This window comes from Arachis ipaensis, chromosome B10 (genome assembly GCF_059453495.1).
Source record: "Arachis ipaensis isolate K30076 ecotype BB chromosome B10, ASM5945349v1, whole genome shotgun sequence".
NCBI classification, from domain to species: Eukaryota; Viridiplantae; Streptophyta; class Magnoliopsida; order Fabales; family Fabaceae; genus Arachis; species Arachis ipaensis.
The window spans coordinates 53,288,415-53,313,062 of NC_142435.1; the positions used below are offsets into that span (position 1 = coordinate 53,288,415).

The following is a 24,648-nucleotide window of genomic DNA, read 5'->3' on the forward strand; positions in this document are numbered from 1 at the left end:
GCTGAAGCACCAGAAGCTCTCCCTTGAGGGACCAGACACCCCACAGATTGAAGGAGCATCCACTTCTCAAAATCAAGGTTGTTGAGTCCTAACTCTGTGATAACCTTTATTATTAGGAATCTATTTTAAGAGTCATTTATTTTTCTATTTTTTTTAACTTTCTATCTTCTATTATTATTGGTCTGCTCTTATATTTATTTTTTAGTCTTATTTTTATTCCATGATTAATAAAATTTAAAGTTTATGTCTTAAAGCTATGAATGTTCTATGAATCCATCACCTTTCTTAAATGAAAAATGTTTTTAATCACAAAAGAACAAGAAGTACATGAATTTCAGATTATATCTTGAAATTAGTCTAATTATTTTGATGTGGTGGCAATATTTCTTGTCTTCTGAATGAATGCTTGAACAGTGCATATTTTTGAATTTGTTGTTTATGAATGTTAAAATTGTTGGCTCTTGAAAGAATAATGGAAGAGGGGAAATATTATTGATGATCTGAAAAATCATAAAAATGATTCTTGAAGCTAGAAAAAGTAGTGAATAGAGAAAGCTTGAAAAAAAAAAGGGAGTGGTGAAAATTAAAAGAAAAAGAAAGAAAAAGAAAAAACAAGCAGAAAAAACCAAAAGGCAAGGGTAAAAAGGATCCAAGGCTTTGAGCATTAATGGATAGGAGGGCCAAAGGGAATAAAATCCTGGCCTGAGCGGCTAAATCAAGCTGTCACTAACCATGTGCTTTGTGGCGTGAAGGTGTAAAGTAAAAAGCTTGAGACTGAGTGGTTAAAGTCGTGATCCAAAGCAAAAAGAGTGTGCTTAAGAACTCTGGACACCTCTAATTGCGGACTTTTAGCTAAGTCACAATCTGAAAAGGTTCACCCAGTTATGTGTCTGTGGCATTTATGTATCCGGTGGTAATACTGGAAAACAAAGTGCTTAGGGCCACGGCCAAGACTCATAAAGTAACTGTGTTCAAGAATCAATATACTGTACTAGGAGAATCAATAACACTATCTAAATTCTGAGTTCCTATAGATGCCAATCATTCTGAACTTCAAAGGAAAAAGTGAGATGCCAAAACTATTCAGAAGCAAAAAGCTACTCGCTCATCTAATTTGAACTAAGCTTCATTGATATTATGGAATTTATAGTATATTCTCTTCTTTTTATCTTATTTTGTTTTCAGTTGCTTGGGGACAAGCAACAATTTAAGTTTGGTGTTGTGATGAGCAGATAATTTATACGTTTTTTGGCATTGTTTTTAGTATGTTTTTAGTATATTTTAGTTAGTTTTTATTCAAAAATCACATTTCTGGACTTTACTATGAGTTTAGGTGTTTTTCTGTGATTTCAGGTATTTTCTAGCTGAAATTGAGGGACCTAAGCAAAAATCTGATTCAGAGGCTGAAGAAGGACTGCAGATGCTGTTGGATTCTGACCCTCCTGCACTCGAAATGGATTTTCTCGAGCTACAGAAGCCCAATTGGTGCGCTCTCAATTGCGTTGGAAATTAGACATCTTGGGCTTTCCAGCATTATATAATAGTCCATACTTTGCCCGAGTTTTGATGACACAAACTGGCGTTTGAATGCCAATATTCTACCCTATTCTGGTGTTAAACGCCAGAACTGGCATAAAAGCTGGAGTTAGATACCCAAACTGGCACAAAAGCTGGCGTTTAACTCCAAGAAAAGTCTCTACATGTGAAAGCTTCAATGCTCAGCCCAAGCACACACCAAGTGGGCCCCGGAAGTGGATTTCTACACTAACTATTCTATCTTACTCATTTTCTATAACCCTAGGTCACTAGTTCATTATAAAAATCACTTTTAGAGATTCATTTTGTACCTCATGACAATTTACATTCGAACTTGTATCTTCTATGGCATGAGTCTCTAAACCCCATGGTTGGGGGTGAGGAGCTCTGCTGTGTTTTGATGAATTAATGCAATTAATACTGTTTTCCATTCAATCACGTTGGTTTCTCTTCTAAGATATTCACTTGCACTTCAACTTGATGAATGTGATTATCCGTGACACTCATCACCATTCTCAACCTATGAACGCGTGCCTGACAACCACCTCCGTTCTACCTTAGACTGAGTGCATATCTCTTAGCCTCCTGATTCAGATCAGAGTCTTCGTGGTATAGGCTAGAATTATTGGTAGCCATTCTTGAGTAGGATCTGGGAAGGGATGACTGTGACGAGCTTCAAACTCGTGAGTGCTGGGCATAGTGACAGACGCAAAAGGATTAATGGATCCTATTCCAACATGAGTGAGAACCGACAGATGATTAGCCATGCGGTGACAGCGCATTCGGACCATTTTCACTGAGAGAACGGATGGTAGCCATTGACAACGGTGATCCACCAACATACAACTTGCCATGGAAGGAGCCTTGCATGCGTGAAGAAGAAGACAGTAAGAAAGCAGAGATTCAGAAGACAAAGCATCTCCAAAACCTCAACCTGTTCTCCATTACTGAATCATAAGTACTCTTTATTTCATGTTGTTTATTTTTCATAAATACAATCACTCTCATCATTAATCTCCTAACTAATATTTACAAAATAGCCATAGCTTGCTTCAAGCCGACAATCTCCGTGGGATCGACCCTTACTCACGTAAGGGATTACTTGGACGACCCAGTGCACTTGCTGGTTAGTTGTGCGGAATTGTGAAAAGTGTGAATCACAATTTCGTGCACCATTTATCACGGAGAGAAGATTAAGGATCACAAAGAACTAGAGGTCTTCCTCTTAGAATACCCACCAACAGAAGCAGAATGAGCTTGAAGAACGTCCAACTTAAGGACGTAAAAGCAAAGTACTAGGTAGGAGACAAACCACCATGGTATGGTCATTCCTTTTCAATCTTAGTTTTATTTTGTTTTGTTTTATTCTTAGTTTTATTTTATTCTATTTTTCTTAATGACTCTTCCCATAATCTCTGCATATAGTTTGCACATGCATTTTGCATTATGCACACTGCATAAAAAAAATTTACACGCGACGCGCAAGCGTCGCTGACGCATCCGCGTTATAAGTGCTTTCGAAACAAGAAGAAAAGAAGCACAGAGTCACGCGGGAGCATGGCTGGAGGCGTGCCTTAGGCACAAACACGCCCACGCGAACGCATCCCTGATGCGTTTGCGTCACTTGAAAAACAAGCCTCTCACGCGTACATGTCACCCACGCGCACGCGTGACTCTGCGAAATCGACGTAAAAAGGTGTATGGCAGAGAGTTATGATGGAGTGGGGCTGGAATGATACTGGAAGTACAAGCCTTATCACGCGTACGCATCCCCCACGCGTACGTGTCATTTTTCAAAAGTAGACCATTCACGCATGTGCGTCACCCACGCGCACGCGTCACCCAAAATTTTTGCAATATGCGAACAAAACCGAGAGTTGTGCATGCGCGAGGCTGCACTCGTGCCAATGGCAAAAATCAGGTCACACATGCGCGTCACCCACACGTCCGCGTCACCTGAAAATATCACAAACCACGCGAACGCGTGCTCCACGCGTCTGCATCGCCTGCGCCACACAGCTTATCCAGATCAGCGCTAGAAATCTTATCTTTTCTTCCCCAATCCTAATTTCTTTTCCTCCCTTCTTATTTCTTTCTTCTTCCTTCTTTCTTTTTCATTCTTTTTCACTTTTTACTTTCTCCCTCCTTCTTTATCATCATCATCATGGTTCTTTTCTTTCCTTCTTCCATCTTTACTTTTCCATCATTATTTTTTTATGTTTTCTTTTTCTTTTTCTTTTTACTTTCATTATATATATTTCCTTTTTCTTTCTTTTCCTTTTTATTCTTTTAATTGGTGTTAGAAATTTATTTGGATAATTATTTTCTTCTATATTTTTTCTTGTGAGTTATTAAGGAGTTGTTTGACAATTATTAATTATTTTTGGGTTGTTTGCATGTTCAAATTCAATAATTTTCATAACATATTTACCATGCATGCTAAGTGTTTGTGAAAAAGCCCGTATGGCATTGTACATATTTAATTATTCTATTCTTCTACTCTAATGCCTATTTTTCACAACACCCATTTTTATATATTATTGATTGAATATAATTGTCAATACAAATAGGTTGTTAGTTTGAAACACTTGATAATCAAATTGTACAATTAATGCTTGATCTATGCTACTCATGCCTTTGCCAGCATCCCATTAAACATCTTGCATCTACTTGCCATAACATGCACTTGCTATATTTCCATTGATGAACTTCTCACATGTATTCGCGACCATGTGTTATCGACATCCTTCTTTACCGTGCATTGATTATCACTTGTACCATCCTCTTCCTTGCTCCAACCCTTAGCTTTAAAAGTTACTTTCTTTTTGCTTTTCAGGATGGCCACCAAGAAAGGTAAAGAGAAAGCTACTTCCAAACCACCAGCAAGGAAAGGAACAAAAAGAGCACTAGCTGTAGAGCCATCTTCAACAGCAGTAAAGCCCTCAACAAAAAGAATTAAGAGGATCATCAAGGTCGATGAAAAAGAGAAAGCCTTTCCAGCAAAGGACACTGTGCGGTTCACTAACCACTACTGTGAGCAGATGTTCCCCATCCTAGCTGACCGAAACTATAATAATGAGTACCTTCTCATCCTCCCGACCAACATTGTTGAATTTGTTACGCCCCGAATTGAACGAAGACAATGGGGATTCCTACGGAGACAGCCACGGCAGGTCAATCTCTCATAGGTAGTTGAATTCTACTCAAACTTTCACATGCCAACCCTGCAGTCTGTCTATGTCCGTCAGAAGCAAGTCCCCATAACTGAAGAAGCTATTCAAGAAGCTTTAGATATTCCGCCTGCACCAGAAGGATTGGACGCATACCAAAAAGCCTCTTTCAAGTGCCAGACATACCAATTTGACTGGGACGGCGTTCTCAGAGTTATAGCACAACCTGACAGCAAATGAATCTATGGATACCATCGATCCCGACCTAAGAGCATATTGGCTTCAGCACTCACCTTGGAGGCTCGAGTATGGGCACAGATCATGTCCCATTACGTCTTTCTGAGCACTCACGAGTCTTCCTTCACTGCAGACATGGCTGTTTTACTCTGGTGTATCCTTACAGACCAGCCTCTCAATTTACCAAGACACATCCGGAATGCTATGGGACACGTACAGATTGCGGGAAACCTACCTTTTCCCGCCTTGGTTTCAGATATAGTCTCAGCAGCCGGAGTCTCCTACAGAGCTGGGGACACCAAGGCCATGATTCCACGAGATAATCAATATGTCCCTAACGGGAAGTATATCAGACCTCCAGCAGCCACTATCAACCGGAGCACAGAACCATCGGAAGATATCCCTTTTCCTACCACATCACAAGCACCTTTAACAAACCAACTGCTCCATCATATACTTGAGAAATTGGACTAGCTTGACCGGTAAGGAAAGTGAAGAGAGCACCGTAACAAGCGCATATTTACATACCTCAAGAAGCTACTTGTTGGTAACCACCCACCTGAAGAAGACCCAGACACCCCCGTACTCCACTTCATTTACCAGCACAGGGAGCCATGACAGTCCCGATTGTGGAGTTGCTGCTACCAGCCCCCCTTTGTTCCTGACTGATGACACTGAGGACGGTGCCAAGCTTTAAGTGTGGGGAGGTTGGTCAGTACCTAACTTCCAGAGGTAATTTCTCTTTCCTAACACCAATAAATTGCTTATTTTTCTTTTTCTTTTGTTTAGGATAGGATAAATAGCATAGTAATAGGTAATTGCATGCATGTTCTATTTGGTTGAAAAATAATATGTTTCTTTTCAAGACTTTATTTTGAAAAATTTTCGCTAATTTAAATCAGAATTTTTTGTGATATACTTGTTTGAAGATTGTATTTGGAATATGAATTATAGCAAAGAACACACAACCCGTGAGACTTGAGCTTAATTACATGGTTACACTATTTAACCATAAAAATTTTATTCTTGTGTGTTTGCTTCTCTATGACTGTAATCTATATTTTGTTCCATCCTATATGTCAAATATTTAATGTGTTATATGCATGCATATGATTAAGGCCATTATTTTATTAGCTCATTTATCCCAAATGGCCTACCCTTTCATTTACCTTTGTTAGCCACTTTGAGCTTTTTAAATCCCGTTTGTTCTATATTTTACCACATCACTAGCCTTAAGCAGAAAAATAAGTTAAATACCCCAATTGAATCTTTGGTTAGCTTAATATAGAAATTGTGTGTCAATAAAGTGTGGGAAAGCTGTGGGAACATGGGTTAACAAGGGAATGTATTATGTTTTTACATTGATGAATTAATTGGGAATTTGGGTACCTACTCATGTGAGACCAGGAAATTAAAAATCCAGGTGCATTGATAATGTTATGTATATTTTTATGCTTAAAAAAAAAATCCAAAAATATTCAAGTAATTAAGTAATTACCCCAATGTTAAGTTTAATGAAAAATCAATGCATATGTAAAATAAATTAAGAGAAAAGTTGATGCATGAATATGTAATGCAAAAGTGGGAAAATTATGGGTAGCTAGGCATGATTTTAAAAGTATAAAGAGTGTATGTAGAGGTAAAAGTTTAGGTTAATTAAGGATTCAATTTATACCTCACTTAGCCATATATATACCTGGTGTACGAAAATCGTGATTCACACTTTTCACAACTCCGCACAACTAACCAGCAAGTGCACTAGGTCGTCCAAGTAATAAACCTTACGTGAGTAAGGGTCGATCCCACGGAGATTGTCGGCATGAAGCAAGCTATGGTCATCTTGTAAATCTCAGTCAGGTGGATTCAAATGGTTATAAGGTTTTGATAATTAAAATATAAATAAAACATAAAATAAAATAAAGTTACTTATGTAATTCATTGGTGGAAATTTCAGATAAGCATCTGAAGATGTTTTCTTGCTTCTAAACCTCTGCTTTCCTATTGCGTTCTTCCAACCATGCGTTACTTCCTTCCAAGGCAAGCTGTAAGATCCTCTCAATAAAATTGGTCCTCTACGGTTTTTGCAGGGCTAATCAACTGTCGAATTTCTCGCCTCGGATGAAAAATACCAGGCACAGCTACTGCATGGCTAATCATCTGTCGGTTCCTACTAGCATCGGAATAGGATCCATTGATCCTTTTGCACACTGTCACTGTGCCCAACATTCGTAGGTTTGAAGCTCGTCACAGTCATCCCTTCCCGGATCCTACTCAGAATACCACAGACAAGGTTTAGACTTTCCAGATCCCAGGAATGGTTGCCAATAATTCTAGCCTATACCACAAATATTCTAATCTCATAGAATCGGTCCGTGTATTAGATATCCAAGAGAATATACTCCGGCTGTCGTCCAATGACTACGTTGAACATCATGTAGACCGTTTGGTGGTTGTCAGGCACGGGGATCTTGGCTAAGCGAGTAACGAAGATTGGGTGATTATCACGGGTCACCCTTTCATTCTGACTTAACTGAATTAAGTACGAGAGTATATCTTGGAGAAGAAGTAGGCGTGAATTGAATAGAAAACAGTAGTAATTGCATTAATTCATGAAGAACAGTAGAGCTCCACACCTTAATCTATGGGGTGTAGAAACTCCACCGTAGAAAATACATAAGTGAAAAAGGTCTAGGCATGGCCGAATGGCCAGCCTCTCTAAATGTAAAATATGGCAAAAAGCTCTAAAGTATGAAAACTAAATCTCTAAAATTAGTTTTTATACTAGACTAGTAACCTAAGGTTACAGAAAATGAGTAACTAAGTGCAGATAGTACAGAAATCCACTTCCGGGGCCCACTTGGTGTGTGCTAGGGCTGAGCCTTGAGCATTACATGTGCATAGGCTGTTCCTGGAGTAAAACGCCAGCTTTGGTGCCAGTTTGGGCATTTAACTCCAATTCTGGTGCCAGTTTAGGCGTTTTACACCAAGATGTTTTAGGCTATTTTTGAATGCCAGATTGGGCCATCAAATCTTGGGCAAAGTATGGACTATTAAATATTGCTGGAAATCCCATGATGTCTACTTTCCAATGCAATTGAGAGCACGGCAATTGGGCTTCTGTATCTCCAGAAAATCCACTTCGAGTGCAGGAGGGTCAGAATCCAACAGCATCTGCAGTCATTTTTTAGCCTCTGAATCAGATTTTTGCTCAGGTCCCTCAATTTCAGCCAGAAAATACCTGAAATCACAGAAAAACACACAAACTCATAGTAAAGTCCATAAATTTTATTTTTGCATAAAAACTAATAAAAATATAATAAAAAGTAACTAAAACATACTAAAAACTAAGTAAAAACAATGCCAAAAAGGGTATAAATTATCTGCTCATCATAACACCAAACTTAAATTTTTGCTTGTCCCCAAGAAACTAAAAAAACAAAATAGGATAAAAAGAAGAGAATATACAATGAATTCCAAACTTATCAATGAACTTAGTTCCAATTAGATGAGCGGGGCTAGTAGCATTTTTGCTTCTGAACAGTTTTGGTATCTCACTTTATCCTTTAAAGTTCAGAATGATTGGCATCCATAGGAACTCAGAATTCAGATAGGGTTATTGATTCTCCTAGTTCAGTATGTTGATTCTTGAACACTGCTACTTTATGAGTTTGGCCGTGACCCTAAGCATTTTGTTTTTCAGTATTACCACCGGATACATAAATGCCACAGACATATAACTGGGTGAACCTTTTCAGATTGTGACTCAGCTTTGCTAGAGTCCCCAGTTAGAGGTGCCCAGAGCTCTTAAGCACACTCTTTTTTTTGCTTTGGACCACGACTTTAACCACTTAGTCTCAAGCTTTTCACTTGACACCTTCACGCCACAAGCACATGGTTAGGGACAGCTTGATTTAGCCGCTTAGGCCATGATTTTATTCCTTTGGGCCTTCCTATCCATTAATGCTCAAAGCCTTGGATCCTTTTTACCCTTACTTTTTTTTTCGCCCCTTTTTTTTTCCTTTTTTTTTTGCAAGCTTTTGTGTTCACTGCTTTTTCTTGCTTCAAGAATCAATTTTATAATTTTTTAGATTATCAATAACATTTCTCTTTTTTCATTATTCTTTCAAGAGCCAACAATTTTAACATTCATAAACAACAAATTCAAAAATATGCACTGTTCAAGCAATCATTTAGAAAACAAAAAGTATTGCCACCACATCAAAATAATTAAGCTAATTTCAAGATAAAATTCGAAATCCATGTACTTCTTGTTCTTTTGCAATTAAAACATTTTTCATTTAAGAAAGGTGATGGATTCATAGGACATTCATAGCTTTAAGACATAGACACTAGACACTAATGATCATGTAATAAAGACACAAACATAGATAAAACATAAAGTATAATTTTTGAAAAATAGAAAAATAAAAACAAGAAAATTAAAGAACGGGTCCACCTTAGTGATGGCGGCTAGTTCTTCCTCTTGAAGATCTTATGGAGTGCTTGAGCTCCTCTATGTCTCTTCCTTGCCTTTGTTGCTCTTCTCTCATGGCTCTTTGGTCTTCTCTAATTTCATGGAGGAGGATGGAATGCTCTTAGTGCTCCATCCTTAGTTGTCCCATGTTGGAACTCAGTTCTCCTAAGGAAGCGTTAATTTTCTCTCAATAGTTTTGTGGAGGAAAATGCATCCCTTGAGGCATCTCAGGGATTTCTTGATGAGGACTTTCCTAATGCTGTTGTTGAGGTCCATGAGTGGGCTCTCTTGTTTGCTCCATCCTTTTCTTAGTGATGGGCTTATCCTCATCAATGAGGATGTCTTCCTCTATGACAAGTCCAGCTGAATTGCATAGGGTACAGATGAGATGAGAGAAGGCTAACCTTGCCAAATTAGAGGGCTTATCTGCCACCTTGTAGAGTTCTAAGGACATGATCTCATGAACTTCTACTTCCTCTCCAATCATGATGCTATGGATCATGATAGCCCGGTCTATTGTAACTTCAGACCGGTTGCTAGTAGGAATGATAGAGCGTTGGATGAACTCCAACCATCCCCTAGCCACGGGTTTGAGGTCAAAGCTTCTTAGTTGAACCGACTTGCCTCTTGAGTGTCTCTTCCATTAAGCTCCTTCCACACAAATGTCCCTAAGGACTTGGTCCATCCTTTGATCAAAGTTGAACTTTCTAGTGAAAGGGTGAGGATCTCCTCTCATCATTGGCAAGTTAAATGCCAACCTTACATTTTTCGGACTAAAATCCAAGTAATTCCCCCGAACCATTGTGAGCCAATTCTTTGGGTTCGGGTTCATACTTTGATCATGGTTATTAGTGATCCATGCATTGGCATAGAACTCTTGAACCATTAAGATTCCAACTTGTTGGATTGGGTTGGTGAAAGCTTTCCAACCTCTTCTTTGAATCTCATGTCGGATCTCTGGATATTCACTCTTTTTGAGTTTGAAGGGGACCTCGGGAATCACCTTCTTCTTGGCCATAACTTCATAGAAGTGGTCTTGGTAGACCTTTGAAATGAATCTCTCCATCTCCCATGACTCGGAGATGGAAGCAATTGCCTTCCCTTTTCTCTTTCTAGAGGTTTCTCCAGCCTTAGGTGCCATTAATGGTTATGGAAAAATAGAAAAGCAGAGCTTTTTCCACACCAAACTTAAAAGGTTTGCTCGTCCTCGAGTGATGCACGAAAACTTATCTCTCAACAAATTTTTCTTCGGCAAATATACCGAATTGTCATCAAGTAAAAACTCACAATAGGGTGAGGTCGAATCCCACAGGGATTGATTGGTCAAGCAACTTTAATTAGAGGAATGTTCTAGTTGAGCTAAGCAGAAATTGAGTTGGGAAATTGAAGAAACTTAAATGGCGGGAAAGTAAATAACAGAAAATGTAAATGCTGGAAATAAATGACGGAAAGTAAATTGCAGAAAGTAAATTGCAGAATCTTAAATGGGGATTTGGGGAGATGAGCATAAAAGTAAATGGTAGAAGGTAAAGAGAATGGGTAAGATCAGAAATGGGGAATTTATTGGGCTTAGGAGATGTTGCATTCTTCGGATCAAATTCATTCTCATCTCTTCCTCAATCAATACATTGATTGATATCCTTTGCAATCTTAAGTAATTGGATCCCAATTCCTTGGCAACCCAATCTCTCTAAACTTAAACAATTGCCCAATTCCTTGATTTAATTTCTCATGGGAAGAGATGAAGTATGGTTACTGATTATACCACATGTATTTCCAAATCAAAGGATTGGTAGGATTCTATGTCACTATATCCATCCAAACCCCAATTTGGTCCAACATGAGAAAGCATTTCTAGCATGATCTCCTCATTCCTCTTTCAAGGATCTAAGGAGATCCAAATATGAATAGCCTCTTTTCCAAGACAACTACCCAATTGGATGAAGATTGAAAGCTTTCTAGTAAAATCAAGAAAAAAGAAAGAAGAAGAATAATGAAAACTATTATTGATCCATCAAATTACAAAAGAGCTCCCTAACCCAATGAAAAGGGGTTTAGTTGTTCAAAGTATTATAGAGAAGAGTGAATTCTAAACCCTAAAAAGAGCTCCCTAACCCAAAACTATTATAGAGAAGAGTGAATTCTGAAATTAACTAGAAGTTGCAGAGAAAGTAAAATATACAAAGTGCAGTTCTCAAGTTCCAGATCCCCATTTTAATTCAAAACTATCCCTATATATACTACTCTTCTGATCTTCTAGTTAGCTCCTCAAGTCTTGGATATGGGCCCTTGATCTTTAGTTGAAGCAGTTACAGTCTTTAGTGGGCTCAGCTTTGCTTGCAGAAAGAATGTGAGTTAGGCATGATGGGAAGTTAGTTAGGACGTTAGTGGCGTTAACGTTAAGTGTAAACTTGGGTTTGAAAGCATTAGTGACGATAACTTTGTCACTAACGTTCCAAACTAGTTGATCCACGTTAACTTCAACATTAGTGGTACTAACATAACCACTAACGTAGCCTCTTAGCCCTTCGCAAGCGTTATTGGCACTCACTTTTACCAATAACGTTGCTCCTTGTCCCTCTCTTCCACGTTAATGATCCACGATTGTGTAACTAACGTGGCCATTAATATGGGCATGCCAAAGCTTCGAGAGCGTTAGTGACACTTACCTTTGTCACTAACGCTTCAAAGTACCCCTTTCTCCCACGTTAGTGCTTCACGTTAATGGCATTAACATGACCACTAATGTGGGTATGCTTGCCATCTCCAACGTTAGTGACAAAGGTTAGTGTCACTAACGTTGGAACATCATCCCTTGCTCCACGTTACCCTTCACGTTAATGGTCTAAACGTGACCACTAACGTAGGCAATCTTGGCCTGATCCAACATTAGTGACAAAGGTGAGTGTCACTAACGTTGGAAATATCCTCTCCCTCCACGTTAGAGTTCATGTTAATTAGATTAACGTGACTCTTAACGTGGCTATGGGTGGCATTTTGGAACGTTAATGGTGCTCACTTTTACCACTAACGTTGGAGCTTTTTTTTCCTTCCACGTTAGTTCCCACGTTAGTGTAGCTAACGTGACAACTAACGTGGGTTATGATGGCTTTCGAGGGCGTTATTGGTGGTAACTTTACCACTAACGTTGCAAGCTTGCTCCCTTCCCACGTTAGTGGTCACATTAGTGAGACTAACGTGGCTACTAACGTGGCTCTTCTTTGCTTTCTTTGTCCTAAAATCAAACAAACAAGGTGCATCAAGGCTTTGTTTCAGGTCATGAGATCATGCATCATCCATTTTATCATTCAATTCACGCAAAATTCTCATGGAATCATGTAAAGTTCACAATATTTGCTTGAATCAAGATGTATGTGTATATTCACCCAAAACTTGCTTATTTACTAAGGAAATACATGAAACTATCCTAAAATAATAAAGAAAAAGGTCAGTGAAACTGGCCAAGATGCCCTGGCATCACAACACCAAACTTAAAGCTTGCTTGTCCCTAAGCAAGTACTAAAACATAAGAATGATGAATGAAAGAACAAGCGAAACAAGTTCTTATTATAGAAGTAAAGTTCTTGGTCTATGGGGTTTCATGCATAGCAACTTAGGTTCATTCCTTTACTGGTTTTTAGGTCCTCATCATGCTCTTGAATACTTGCTTGATTGCATCCTATGAGATCCTTGTTCCTTGATCTCCCCCTTCTTTTCAGGGTTTGTTGCATTCTTAGGCTAAGTGCTCTATGAGGGGGTGACTCTTTAAAATAAGCTTTCAGCCAACACTCCCGAACTAGTTGGTTCAAGGTGCTAGGTGTTGAAACACCCCTAAGGACTTACTCCCTCAAGTCTCTCTCCCCCATACATGCGCACCACAGGTATATGGTTTGTTATTTTCATTCACTTGAGGCATTGGTGTCCAGCACCTCTTTGGGTTACTAAGTGTTCTGTAGCAAGGTTGCTCTTGATAGTGGATTTTAAGTTGATAATCCCGGGTTAGTTAACCCAAGTTACCAAGTGATGAGGCACTCCTGAGAACTTATTCATCCAAGCAGATCCTTTGCACAAGAACAGCACAGATACATCCCTCAAGATTTAAACCCTTGGTGCCTAACCTTATTTCTTATTCTTTTTCTTTCTTTTTCAAACTCTCACTGTTCTTTTTCTTTTTTCTTATTAGGATCTTGTTGTTTAGCTAGTCTCAAATAATGTACTTCAAGCATAGGATTCAGAACATGTAGTTGTCTGTATACCTTGTTGGTGAACCAACTTAGCTAACTAATTACCACACCACAAACATTGGGAACTTACTTTACAAGATGAACCCTACTCTGGTTTTTCACAATATTTTCTTTTGTTTAGCTTAAAGGACAAGCATACCTTTAAGCAGGATGAAAATGAAAACAGGGAACTTAGACTAGCACACATGGACTTAAGCAAAGAAACTTTAAAGGCAGAATTGAAACTTCCTAAGCTACTATGGATGCATGTTCTGTTTCATACATGATTTTCCTTATTTAGACATTGAAAGAAAGAAAGTGAAAAGGAACTCCGCCACCTTTTACTCATGAAGGTGTCCATGCTCTCTCTCTTGTTTGTCCTCTTTGTGTCCCTCTTGATTGCTCGAATCCCCATTTCCTTTGCGCTTCTCGATCAACTTTTTCCAGAAGCCAACATCTTCCATCTTCTTCTTCAATGTTTCCTTCTATTGTTTCACCTTTTTCTCTTCTTGTTCTGTTAGGTCTTTGTGAACTGTATCATACATTGGGAACGCAGAGTGCAAATTATGCATATGTCCAGCCACATAAGTCAACCTGGCCTGAGTGTTTATGTTGAATTCTTCCCTGTGTAGTTGTCGTCCTTCATTAAGCACGTTGAACTCGTTGAATGCTTTCATCTGAGCCCCTGGGTGAGCCCTGTTCAAGTCGTCCCAAAAAAGGGAGGCATGACAGTGATTCATAATGAAAAAAATGAACTGGTTCCCACAAGAACAGTTACAGGGTGGCGCATGTGTATTGACTACAGAAGGCTCAATACAGCCACCAGAAAGGATCATTTTCCTTTACTATTCATAGACCAGATGCTAGAGAGACTAGCAGGTCATGATTATTACTGCTTTTTGGATGGCTATTCAGGCTATAACCAGATTGCAGTGGATCCCCAGGATCAAGAGAAAACAGCATTCACATGCCCATCTAGAGTGTTTGCTTATAGAAGGTTGCCATTTGGGTTATGTAATGCGCCTGCAACCTTCCAGAGATGCATGCTCTCTATTTTCTCTGACATGGTGGAAAAATTTCTAGAAGTCTTCATGGATGACTTCTCAGTATATGGAGACTCATTCAGCTCCTGTCTTGATCACTTGAAACTTGTTCTGAAAAGATGCCAAGAGACCAACCTAGTTTTGAACTGGGAAAAGTGTCACTTCATGGTGACTGAAGGAATTGTTCTTGGGCATAAAATCTCAAACAAGGGAATAGAGGTGGATCAAGCAAAAATAGAGGTAATTGAAAAATTACCACCACCTGCCAATGTTAAGGCAATCAGAAGCTTTCTAGGACATGCAGGATTCTATAGGAGGTTTATAAAGGATTTTTCAAAAATCGCAAAACCTCTAATCAATCTACTAGCTGCTGACACGCCATTTGTGTTTGACACAGCATGCCTGCAGGCGTTTGAAACACTGAAAGCTAAGCTGGTCACAGCACCAGTTATTTCTGCACCAGACTGGACATTACCATTTGAGCTAATGTGTGATGCCAGTGATCATGCCATTGGTGCAGTATTGGGACAGAGGCATGACAAGCTTCTGCATGTCATTTATTATGCCAGTCGCCTTCTAAATGATGCCCAGAAAAATTACACAACCACAGAAAAAGAACTACTTGCAGTGGTTTACGCCATTGACAAGTTCAGATCATACTTAGTAGGATCAAAAGTGATTGTGTATACTGACCATGCTGCTCTTAAATATCTACTCACAAAGCAGGATTCAAAACCCAGGCTCATCAGATGGGTATTGCTTCTGCAAGAGTTTGATATAGAAATAAGAGACAGAAAAGGGACAGAGAACCAAGTGGCTGATCATCTGTCCCGGATAGAGCCAGTGGAAGGGACGTCCCTCCCCTTTCTTGAGATCTCTGAGACGTTCCCTGATGAGCATCTATTCGCCATTCAGGAAGCACCATGGTTTGCCAATATTGCAAACTATAAAGCTGCAAGGTTCATACCCAAGGAGTACAATAGAATACAAAAGAAGAAATTAGTTACTGATGCAAAGTACTACTTGTGGGATGAACCCTATCTCTTTAAGAGATGTGCAGACGGAATTATCCGTAGGTGTGTCCCCAGAGAGGAAGCACAGATAATCCTATGGCATTGCCACGGATCTCAATATGGAGGCCATTTCGGAGGTGAGCGAACAGCCACCAAGGTCCTCCAATGTGGCTTCTATTGGCCCACACTTTATAAAGATTCCCGAGAGTTTGTACGTCATTGTGACAGTTGCCAAAGAGCTGGTAATCTGCCTCATGGTTACGCCATGCCTCAACAAGGAATCTTGGAAATTGAGTTGTTTGACGTATGGGGAATTGACTTCATGGGACCTTTTCCACCATCATATTCAAACACTTATATTCTGGTGGCAGTTGACTATGTATCAAAATGGGTTGAGGCTATTGCCACATCCACCAATGATACTAAAACAGTGCTGAAGTTCCTCCAGAAACATATCTTTAGCAGGTTTGGTGTCCCTAGAGTGTTAATCAGTGATGGGGGCACTCACTTCTGCAATAAACAGCTTTACTCTGCCATGGTTCGGTATGGAATTCGCCACAAGGTGGCCACTCCATATCATCCACAAACCAATGGGCAAGCTGAAGTCTCTAACAGAGAATTAAAGAGAATCCTGGAACGGACAGTAAATACCCGTAGAAAGGATTGGGCACGAAGCTTGGATGATGCTCTGTGGGCTTACAGAACAGCATTCAAGACCCCTATAGGGACCTCTCCATACCAACTCGTGTATGGTAAGGCATGCCACCTGCCTGTGGAACTGGAACATAAGGCCTACTAGGCAACCAGATTCCTAAACTTTGATGCCAAATTAGCAGGAGAAAAACGATTGCTCCAGCTAAATGAGCTAGAGGAATTCAGATTCACAGCTTTCGAAAATGCCAAGCTTTATAAAGAAAAATAAAAAAAATGGCATGACAGAAAGCTGTCATCTAGAATCTTTGAACCAGGACAAAAGGTCCTGTTGTTTAACTCTAGACTCAGGCTATTCCCCGGGAAACTGAAATCCCGGTGGAGGGGACCATACGTGATTACAAGTGTGTCACCATATGGTTATGTGGAGCTCCAAGATATTGATTCTGATAAGAAGTTCATTGTCAATGGACAGAGAATCAAGCATTATCTTGAAGGCAACATCGAGCAAGAATGCTCAAGGCTGAAGCTAGATTAAAAGCTCAGCAAGGTCCAGCTAAAGACAATAAAGAAGCACTTGCTGGGAGGCAACCCAGCCATGGGGCAACAATCCTCTAAGCATTTTGCCATATTTCTACTTCTATTTTTATTTGTTTATATAGAGTTCATTGACAACAAGGTAAATAATCATTTACAGAAGACCTCGGCACACAAAACAGAGTAAAAGAGCTCAATGGCAAGAAAACGCCAGTAAAGGGGCATTTTGGGCGTTCAGCGCCCAAAATGGGCATCCACTGGGCGCTGAACGCCAGTAATGGTAGCAATCTGGGCGTTCAACGCTAGAAATGGCCACCCACTGGGCGTTGAACGCCAGTAATGGCAGCAACTGGGCGCTGAACGCCCAGGAGATCAGCATTTGGGCGCTGAACGCCCAAAACAAGCAGTGTTTGGGCGTTCAAACGCCAGGAAGACAGGGAGGAGCCAAATCCATTTATCCCACACGTATTTCCATTCTAATTTCAAATTTTATGCTTCAATGCATGATTTTTACATGAACATGTCAAGAACCCTGATTTCTAAAATCCTTAATTTCAAAAAATCCATCTTTCCAAATTCAATCCAACCCTTTTCAAAATCTTTTCTGAAAACAAATCTATCTTTTTCACTCAAAAATCTTTTCAACTAATCCATATCTTTTTCAAATATCCATATTATCTTTTTCAAAATTCAGAGTTATCTTTTTCAAAAATCTATCATATCTTTTCAAAAAATTAAACTCTATCTTCTATCTTATCTTTTTCAACTCAATCTTTTTATCTTATCTCTTCCAATTTTTCGAAAATCCACCCCCCACCCCTTTAAAATTGGGTTCGGCCTCCCCCCTCCTCCATCAACAAGTGCACCTCGATCTCCTTCTATCCCTCTCCTTTCTTTTCTTTTGCTTGAGGACAAGCAAACCTCTAAGTTTGGTGTGTTTATCCGAGATCACTAAGATCATGGCTCCCAAAGGAAAACAATCTACTCCAAGAGGCAAGAAAGAGAGCGTTCCAAAACCACTTTGGAATCAAGGGAAGTTCTTATCTAAAGAACATTCAGACCATTATCTTAAAGTAATGGGTCTGAGATCAGTGATCCCGGAAGTTAGATTCGATCAGAAAGAAGACGAATATCCAGAGATCCAGGAGCAAATTCGAATCAGGAACTGGGAAGTCCTAGCTAATCCTGAAACAAAAGTAGGAAGGAACATGGTCCAGGAGTTCTATGCTAATATGTGGCAGACTGACAAGCAAAGACTATCTGGAACTGCCTGCTACGAATTTCGGACCATGGTCAGGGGAAAGATTGTTCATACCACCCCTGACAAGATCAGAGAGATATTAAAGCTACCTCAGCTAAAGGATGATCCAGACTCCTTCAACAGGAGGATGATGAGAGCAGACATTGGCCTGGATAAGATTCTAGAGGACATATGTATCCCTGGAGCCAGGTGGACCACCAACACAAAGGGCGTCCCAAATCAACTCAAGAGAGAGGATCTCAAACCAGTTGCCAGAGCATGGCTGGACTTCATTGGGCGTTCTCTGTTGCCCACTAGCAACCGTTCTGAAGTCACAGTTAAAAGAGCAGTGATGATTCATTGCATCATGACGGGGAAGGAAGTGGAGGTTCATCAGCTGATTTCCACTGAGATCTACAAGATTGCTAATAAAAATTCAAAAGAGGCCAGGTTGGCTTATCCAAGCGTGATTTCTCTGCTCTGCAAGGACGCTGGAGTCAAGATGGGAATAACTGAATATATCCTAATTGAAAAGTCAATCACCAAAGCATCAATGGAGAGACAACAAGCACAGGAGGATCCTATCAAGAAGAGAGCACAGGAATTCCTCCCAGAGATTCCTCAAGCAGAATATTGGGAATATCTTGAGACGTCTGTCACCAAGATACAGAAAGCTATGGAGCAAATAATAAAACAACAGAAGGAACACAGTCAAATGCTAACCTATATGTTTAAAGAACAAGAGGAGCAGGGGCGTGACTTAAGGGAACTGAAGCGCCAAAAGTCTTCTCTTGTAATACCAAGCATCCCAAGGATCAGAGGAACCCCCGTGCCCCCAGAATAAAGGTTGTTAATTTCCAATTTCTGCCTTAACTCTGTGACAGTGTCCTTATAAAAATTTATCTTAGAAGTCATATAATAGTAATTAGTATCTATTTGATTTTATCTCCAATTAAGCTATAGTTTATTTTTCTCATCATCATTAAACATGAATAAAATAGTAGATCTTTTGAATAAGAAGCAATAAAATTTCGAGTTTAATAAAAGAAATTCTAATTGGTTAAATGTGGTGGCAATGCTTTCTATCTTCTGAATGAATGCTTGAACAGTGCATATGTCTTTTGAATTTGTTGTTTAAGACTGTTAAATATATTGGCTCTTGAAAGAATGATGAACATGAGACATGTTATTGATAATCTGAAAAATCATAAAAATGATTCTTGAAGCAAGAAAAAGCAGCAAAGAACAAAGCTTGCAAAAAAAAAAAAAAAAAAGCAAGCAGAAAAAGCCAAAAGCTCTTAAAACCAAAAGGCAAGGGCAAATAAAAAGGATCCCAAGGCTTTGAGCATCAGTGGATAGGAGGGCCTAAAGGACTAAAATCCTGGTCTAAGCGGCTAAACCAAGCTGTCCCTAACCATGTGCTTGTGGCGTGCAGGTGTCAAGTGAAAACTTGAGACTGAGCGGTTAAAGTCAAGGTCCAAAGCAAAAAGAAGAGTGTGCTTAAGAACTCTGGACACCTCTAATTGGGGACTTTAGCAAAGCTGAGTCACAATCTGAAAAGGTTCACCCAGTTATGTGTCTGTGGCATTTATGTATCCGGTAGTAATACTGGAAAACAAAGTGCTTAGGGCCACGGCCAAGACTCATAAAGAAGCTGTGTTCAAGAATCATCACACTGAACTAAGAGAATCAATAACACTATCTGAATTCTGAGTTCCTATATATGCCAATCACTCTGAGCTTCAATGGATAAAGTGAGATGCCAAAACTGTTCAGAAGCAAAAAGCTACTAGTCCCGCTCATCTAATTAGGATCTGAGCTTCAATCAAAAACTCTGAGATATTATTGCTTCTCAACCTATTAGTCTTCTATTTTATTTGTCTAGTTGCTTGAGGACAAGCAACAGTTTAAGTTTGGTGTTGTGATGAGCGGATATTTTATACGCTTTTTGGGGATAATTTCATATAGTTTTGAGTATGTTTTAGTTAGTTTTTAGTCTATTTTTATTAGTTTTTAGGAAAAATTCATATTTCTGGACTTTACTATGAGTTGTGTGTTTTTCTGTAATTTCAGGTATTTTTCTGGCTGAAATTGAAGGAGCTGAGCAAAAATCTGATTCAGGCTGAAAAAAGACTGCTGATGCTGTTGGATTCTGACCTCCCTGCACTCAAAGTGGATTTTCTGGAGCTACAGAACTCGAAATGGCATGCTTCCAATTGCGTTGGAAAGTAGACATCCAGGGCTTTCCAGCAATATATAATAATCCATACTTTGCACAAGAATAGACGACGTAAACTGGCAATCAACGCCAGTCCTCTGCCCAATTCTGGCGTCCAGCGCCAGAAAAGGATCAAAAACTGGAGTTGAACGCCCAAACTGGCACAAAAACTGGCGTTCAACTCCACAAATGGCCTCTGCACGTGAATTGCTTAAGTCTCAGCCCCAGCACACACCAAGTGGGCCCCAGCACACAGAAGTGGGCCCCAGAAGTGAATTTCTGCATCATCCATCATAGTTTATCCAATTTTTGTAAACCTAGGCTACTAGTTTAGTATTTAAACAACTTTTAGAGACTTATTTTGTATCTCATGACATTTCAGATCTAAACTTTGTATTCTCTGACGGCATGAGTCTCTAAACCCCATTGTTGGGGGTGAGGAGCTCTGCTGTGTCTCGATGAATTAATGCAAGTATTTCTGTTTTCCATTCAAACACGCTTGTTCCTATCTAAGATGTTCATTCGCGCTTAACTGTGATGGAGGTGATGAGCTGTGACACTCATCACCTTCCTCAAATCATGAACGTGTGCCTGACAACCACCTCCGTTCTATATACGATTGAATGAGTATCTCTTAGATTCCTTAATCAGAATCTCCGTGGTATAAGCTAGAACTGATGGATGCATTCATGAGAATCCGGAAAGTCTAAACCTTGTCTGTGGTATTCCGAGTAGGATTCAAGGATTGAATGACTGTGACAGACGCAAAAGGATAGTAAATCCTATTCCAACCGGATCGAGAACCAACCGGTGATTAGCCGTGCTGTGACAGAGCGCGTGAGCGTAGTTTTCACTGGGAGGACGGAAGGTAGCCATTGACAACGGTGATCCACCAACACACAGCTTGCCATAGGAGGGCGTGCGTGCGTGAATCAGAAGACAGAGGAAAGCAGAGATTCAGAAGATAAAGCATCTCCAAAACTCCAACATATTCTCCATTACTGCACAACAAGTAATCTTTAATTTATGCTCTCTTGGTTATTCACAATTCAACTGATAAACATAATTGACTTCCTGACTAAGATTTACAAGATAACCATAGATTGCTTCAAACCAACAATCTCCGTGGGATTCGACCCTTACTCACGTGAGGTATTACTTGGACGACCCAGTGCACTTGCTGGTTAGTGGTACGCGTTGTGAAAAGTGTGATTCACAATTCGTGCACCAATGGTGATGGTGAGTTGGGGTTGGAGGGGTGAGAAGGGCTATTTTGGTTTTGATATGGATGTTGAGAGGTATTATTGGGTGGGTGTTGATATGATCTCTGTGTGGAATGTTGGTGAGTTGCATTGTTGTTGGGGTTGTAACGTCTCTGATCTTGGCCTTGATCTTGTTGATTTCTCCACCCAAATTTTAGGTGGTTCTTCCAACCAGGATTATAAGTTTTCGAGTATGGATCATGGGTTTGCCTAGGTGAGTTCCCAATATAGTTGGCTTGTTCCGGGTCACCCTCTTCCTCTGTATTCACTCATTCTTGAGCTGCTGATGAGGTGGTGACTACTGCAACTTGGTTTCTTTCCATCTTCTTGGTAAGGTCAGCCAGCTGCTTGGTGATCATCTTGTTTTGAGCCAGCAGCACGTCCATGTTGTTTAGCTTTATTACTCCTCGAGTATTGCCCCTTTCAGAAGCATAGAAGTAGTCATTCTCAGCTACAATCTCGATAACATCTATGGCTTCTTCAATGGTCTTCTTCTTGTTCAGAGATCCCCTGGATGAGTGGTCTACTGCCTTCTTTGATTCATAAGAAAGACCCTCATAGAAAATGTGTAGTTGCATCTATTCATTGAACACGTTTGGCGGGCACCTTCTTGTTAAGTCCTTAAGCCTCTCCCATGCCTCATAAAGAGTTTCACCATCTTGTTGTCTGAAGGTTTGTACCTCAGCTCTCAACCTGTTGATTTTCTGAGGAGGATAAAATCTCGCCAAGAATTTGTTTACCATATCTTCCCAGGTTGTTAAACTCTCCTTCGGGAAGGATTCCAGCCATTTAGATGCCTTATCCTTGAGCGAAAAAGGGAACAAAAGCAATCTATAAGTATTGGGATGAATACTATTAGACTTCACAGTATCACATATCCTTAGGAAGGTGGTTAGATGTTGATTTGGGTCTTCTTGGGCGCTTCCTCCGAATGCACAGTTGTTCTGAACGAGGGTGATAAGCTGGGGTTTTAGTTCAAAGTTATTGGCATGTATGGTTGGCTTTTGAATGCTACTCTCACAATTTCCTGGGTTTGGATTGATATAAGAGCCTAGAACTCTTCTCTCTTGCCCAGCATGATTTGCTGGGCCTTCTCTGGCATGGTTGTGAGCTTCTTCTTCATGGTGGTTCTCCATATTCTCCTTCATGTTTGTTTTAAAATATTCTTCCTCTTCCTCAGCACCAACGACTCTCTTCCTTCTTGCTTCCCTCCTTAATCTAAGGAAGGTCCTCTCAGGTTCGGAATCAAAGGAAGTTGAAGCCCAGCTTCTTCTACCTGTCATACAACCAACAAAGCAAAAAGCAAGAAAGAAAATAAATGAAGAAATTACTCTTGTTAGAATGGCTGTCAGTGTGAGTAGTGCAATATATCAAACAGTTAGTGGGTTAGTGAACTGAATTTTAAACAACTAAAAAAAAAAGAAACAAAACAAACGGGTAAGGGAAAAAGGGAAGAAAATAGCTAAAACTGAAAATAACTCGCTCAGATGGGGTTAAACAAAACAAATGAAAATTGCTCAATCTAGTTATCCTCCAACTTAATCATTGTTGATAGAAAATCAATCCCCGGCAACGGCGCCATAAACTTGATGCACGAAAACTTGTCTCTCAACAAATTTCCCTTTGGAAAGTATACCGAATTGTCGTCAAGTAAAAACTCACAATAGAGTAAGGTCGAATCCCACAGGGATTGATTGGTCAAGCAACTTTAATTAGAGGAATGTTCTAGTTGAGCTAATTAGAAATTGAGTTGGGAAATTACAGAAACATAAATGGCGGGAAAGTAAATAACAAAAAATGTAAATGCTGGAAATAAATGACGGAAAGTAAATTGTAGAAAGTAAATTGCAGAATCTTAAATGGGGATTTGGGGAGATGAGCATAAAAGTAAATGGCAGAAGGTAAAGAGAATGGGTAAGATCAGAAATGGGGGATTCATTGGGCTTAGGAGATGTTGCATTCTCCGGATCAAATTCATTCTCATCTCTTCCTCAATCAATGCATTCATTGATCTCCTTGGCAATCTTAAGTGATTGGATCCCAATTCCTTGGCAACCCAATTTCTCTAAGCTTGAACAATTGCCCAATTCCTTGATTTAATTGCTCATGGAAAGAGATGAAGTATGGTCACTGATTATACCACATGTATTTCCAAATCAAAGTATTGGTAGGATTATATGTCACTATATCCATCCAACCCATAATTTGGTCTAACATGAGAAAGCATTTCTAGCATGATCTCCTCATTCCTCTTATAAGGTTCCGAGGAGATCCAAATATGAATAGCCTCTTTTCCAAGACAACTACCCAATTGGATGAAGATTGAAAGCTTTCTAGTAAAATCAAGAGAAAAGAAAGAAGAAGAATAATGAAAACTATTATTGATCCATCAAATTACAACAGAGCTCCCTAACCCAATGAAAAAGGGGTTTAGTTGTTCATAACTCTAGAAATGGAAGATGATAGAGAAGAGTGCATTCTAAAATTAACTAGAAGTTACAGAGAAAGTAAAATATACAAAGTGTAGTTCTCAAGTTCCAGATCCCCATTTTAATTCAAAACTATCCCTATATATACTACTCTTTTGATCTTCTAGTTAGCTCTTTAAGTCTTGGATATGGGCCCCTAATCTTTAGTTGAAGCAGTTATAGTCTTTAGTGGGTTCAGCTTTGCTTGCAGAAAGAATGTGAGTTAGGCATGATGGAAGTTATTTAGGACGTTAGTGGCGTTAACGTTAAGTGTAAACTTGGGTTCGAAAGCATTAGTGACGATAACTTTGTCACTAACGTTCCAAACTAGTTGATCCACGTTAACTTTAACGTTAGTGGTACTAACGTAACCACTAACGTAGCCTCTTAGCCCTTTGCAAGCGTTATTGGCACTCACTTTTACCAATAACGTTGCTCCTTGTCCCTCTCTTCCACATTAATGATCCACGTTAGTGTAACTAACGTGGCCCTTAAGGTGGGCATGCCAAAGCTTCGAGGGCGTTAGTGACACTCACCTTTGTCACTAACGCTTCAAAGTGTCCCTTTCTCCCACGT

At 39.7% G+C, this 24,648-nt stretch overlaps 1 protein-coding gene across 1 annotated transcript in view; it reads left to right on the forward strand.

Annotated features, from left to right (window-relative positions):
• LOC148580057 (uncharacterized) overlaps nt 1-14,256 on the forward strand; it is a 69,783-nt gene extending 55,527 nt beyond the window's left edge. Inside the window, exon 2 of the mRNA XM_088491592.1 lies at nt 14,162-14,256. Within this exon, the coding sequence (XP_088347718.1) occupies nt 14,162-14,256 (95 nt within the window). The remainder of the gene's footprint in view (nt 1-14,161) is intronic.
• Nucleotides 14,257-24,648: the final 10,392 nt, after the last annotated feature.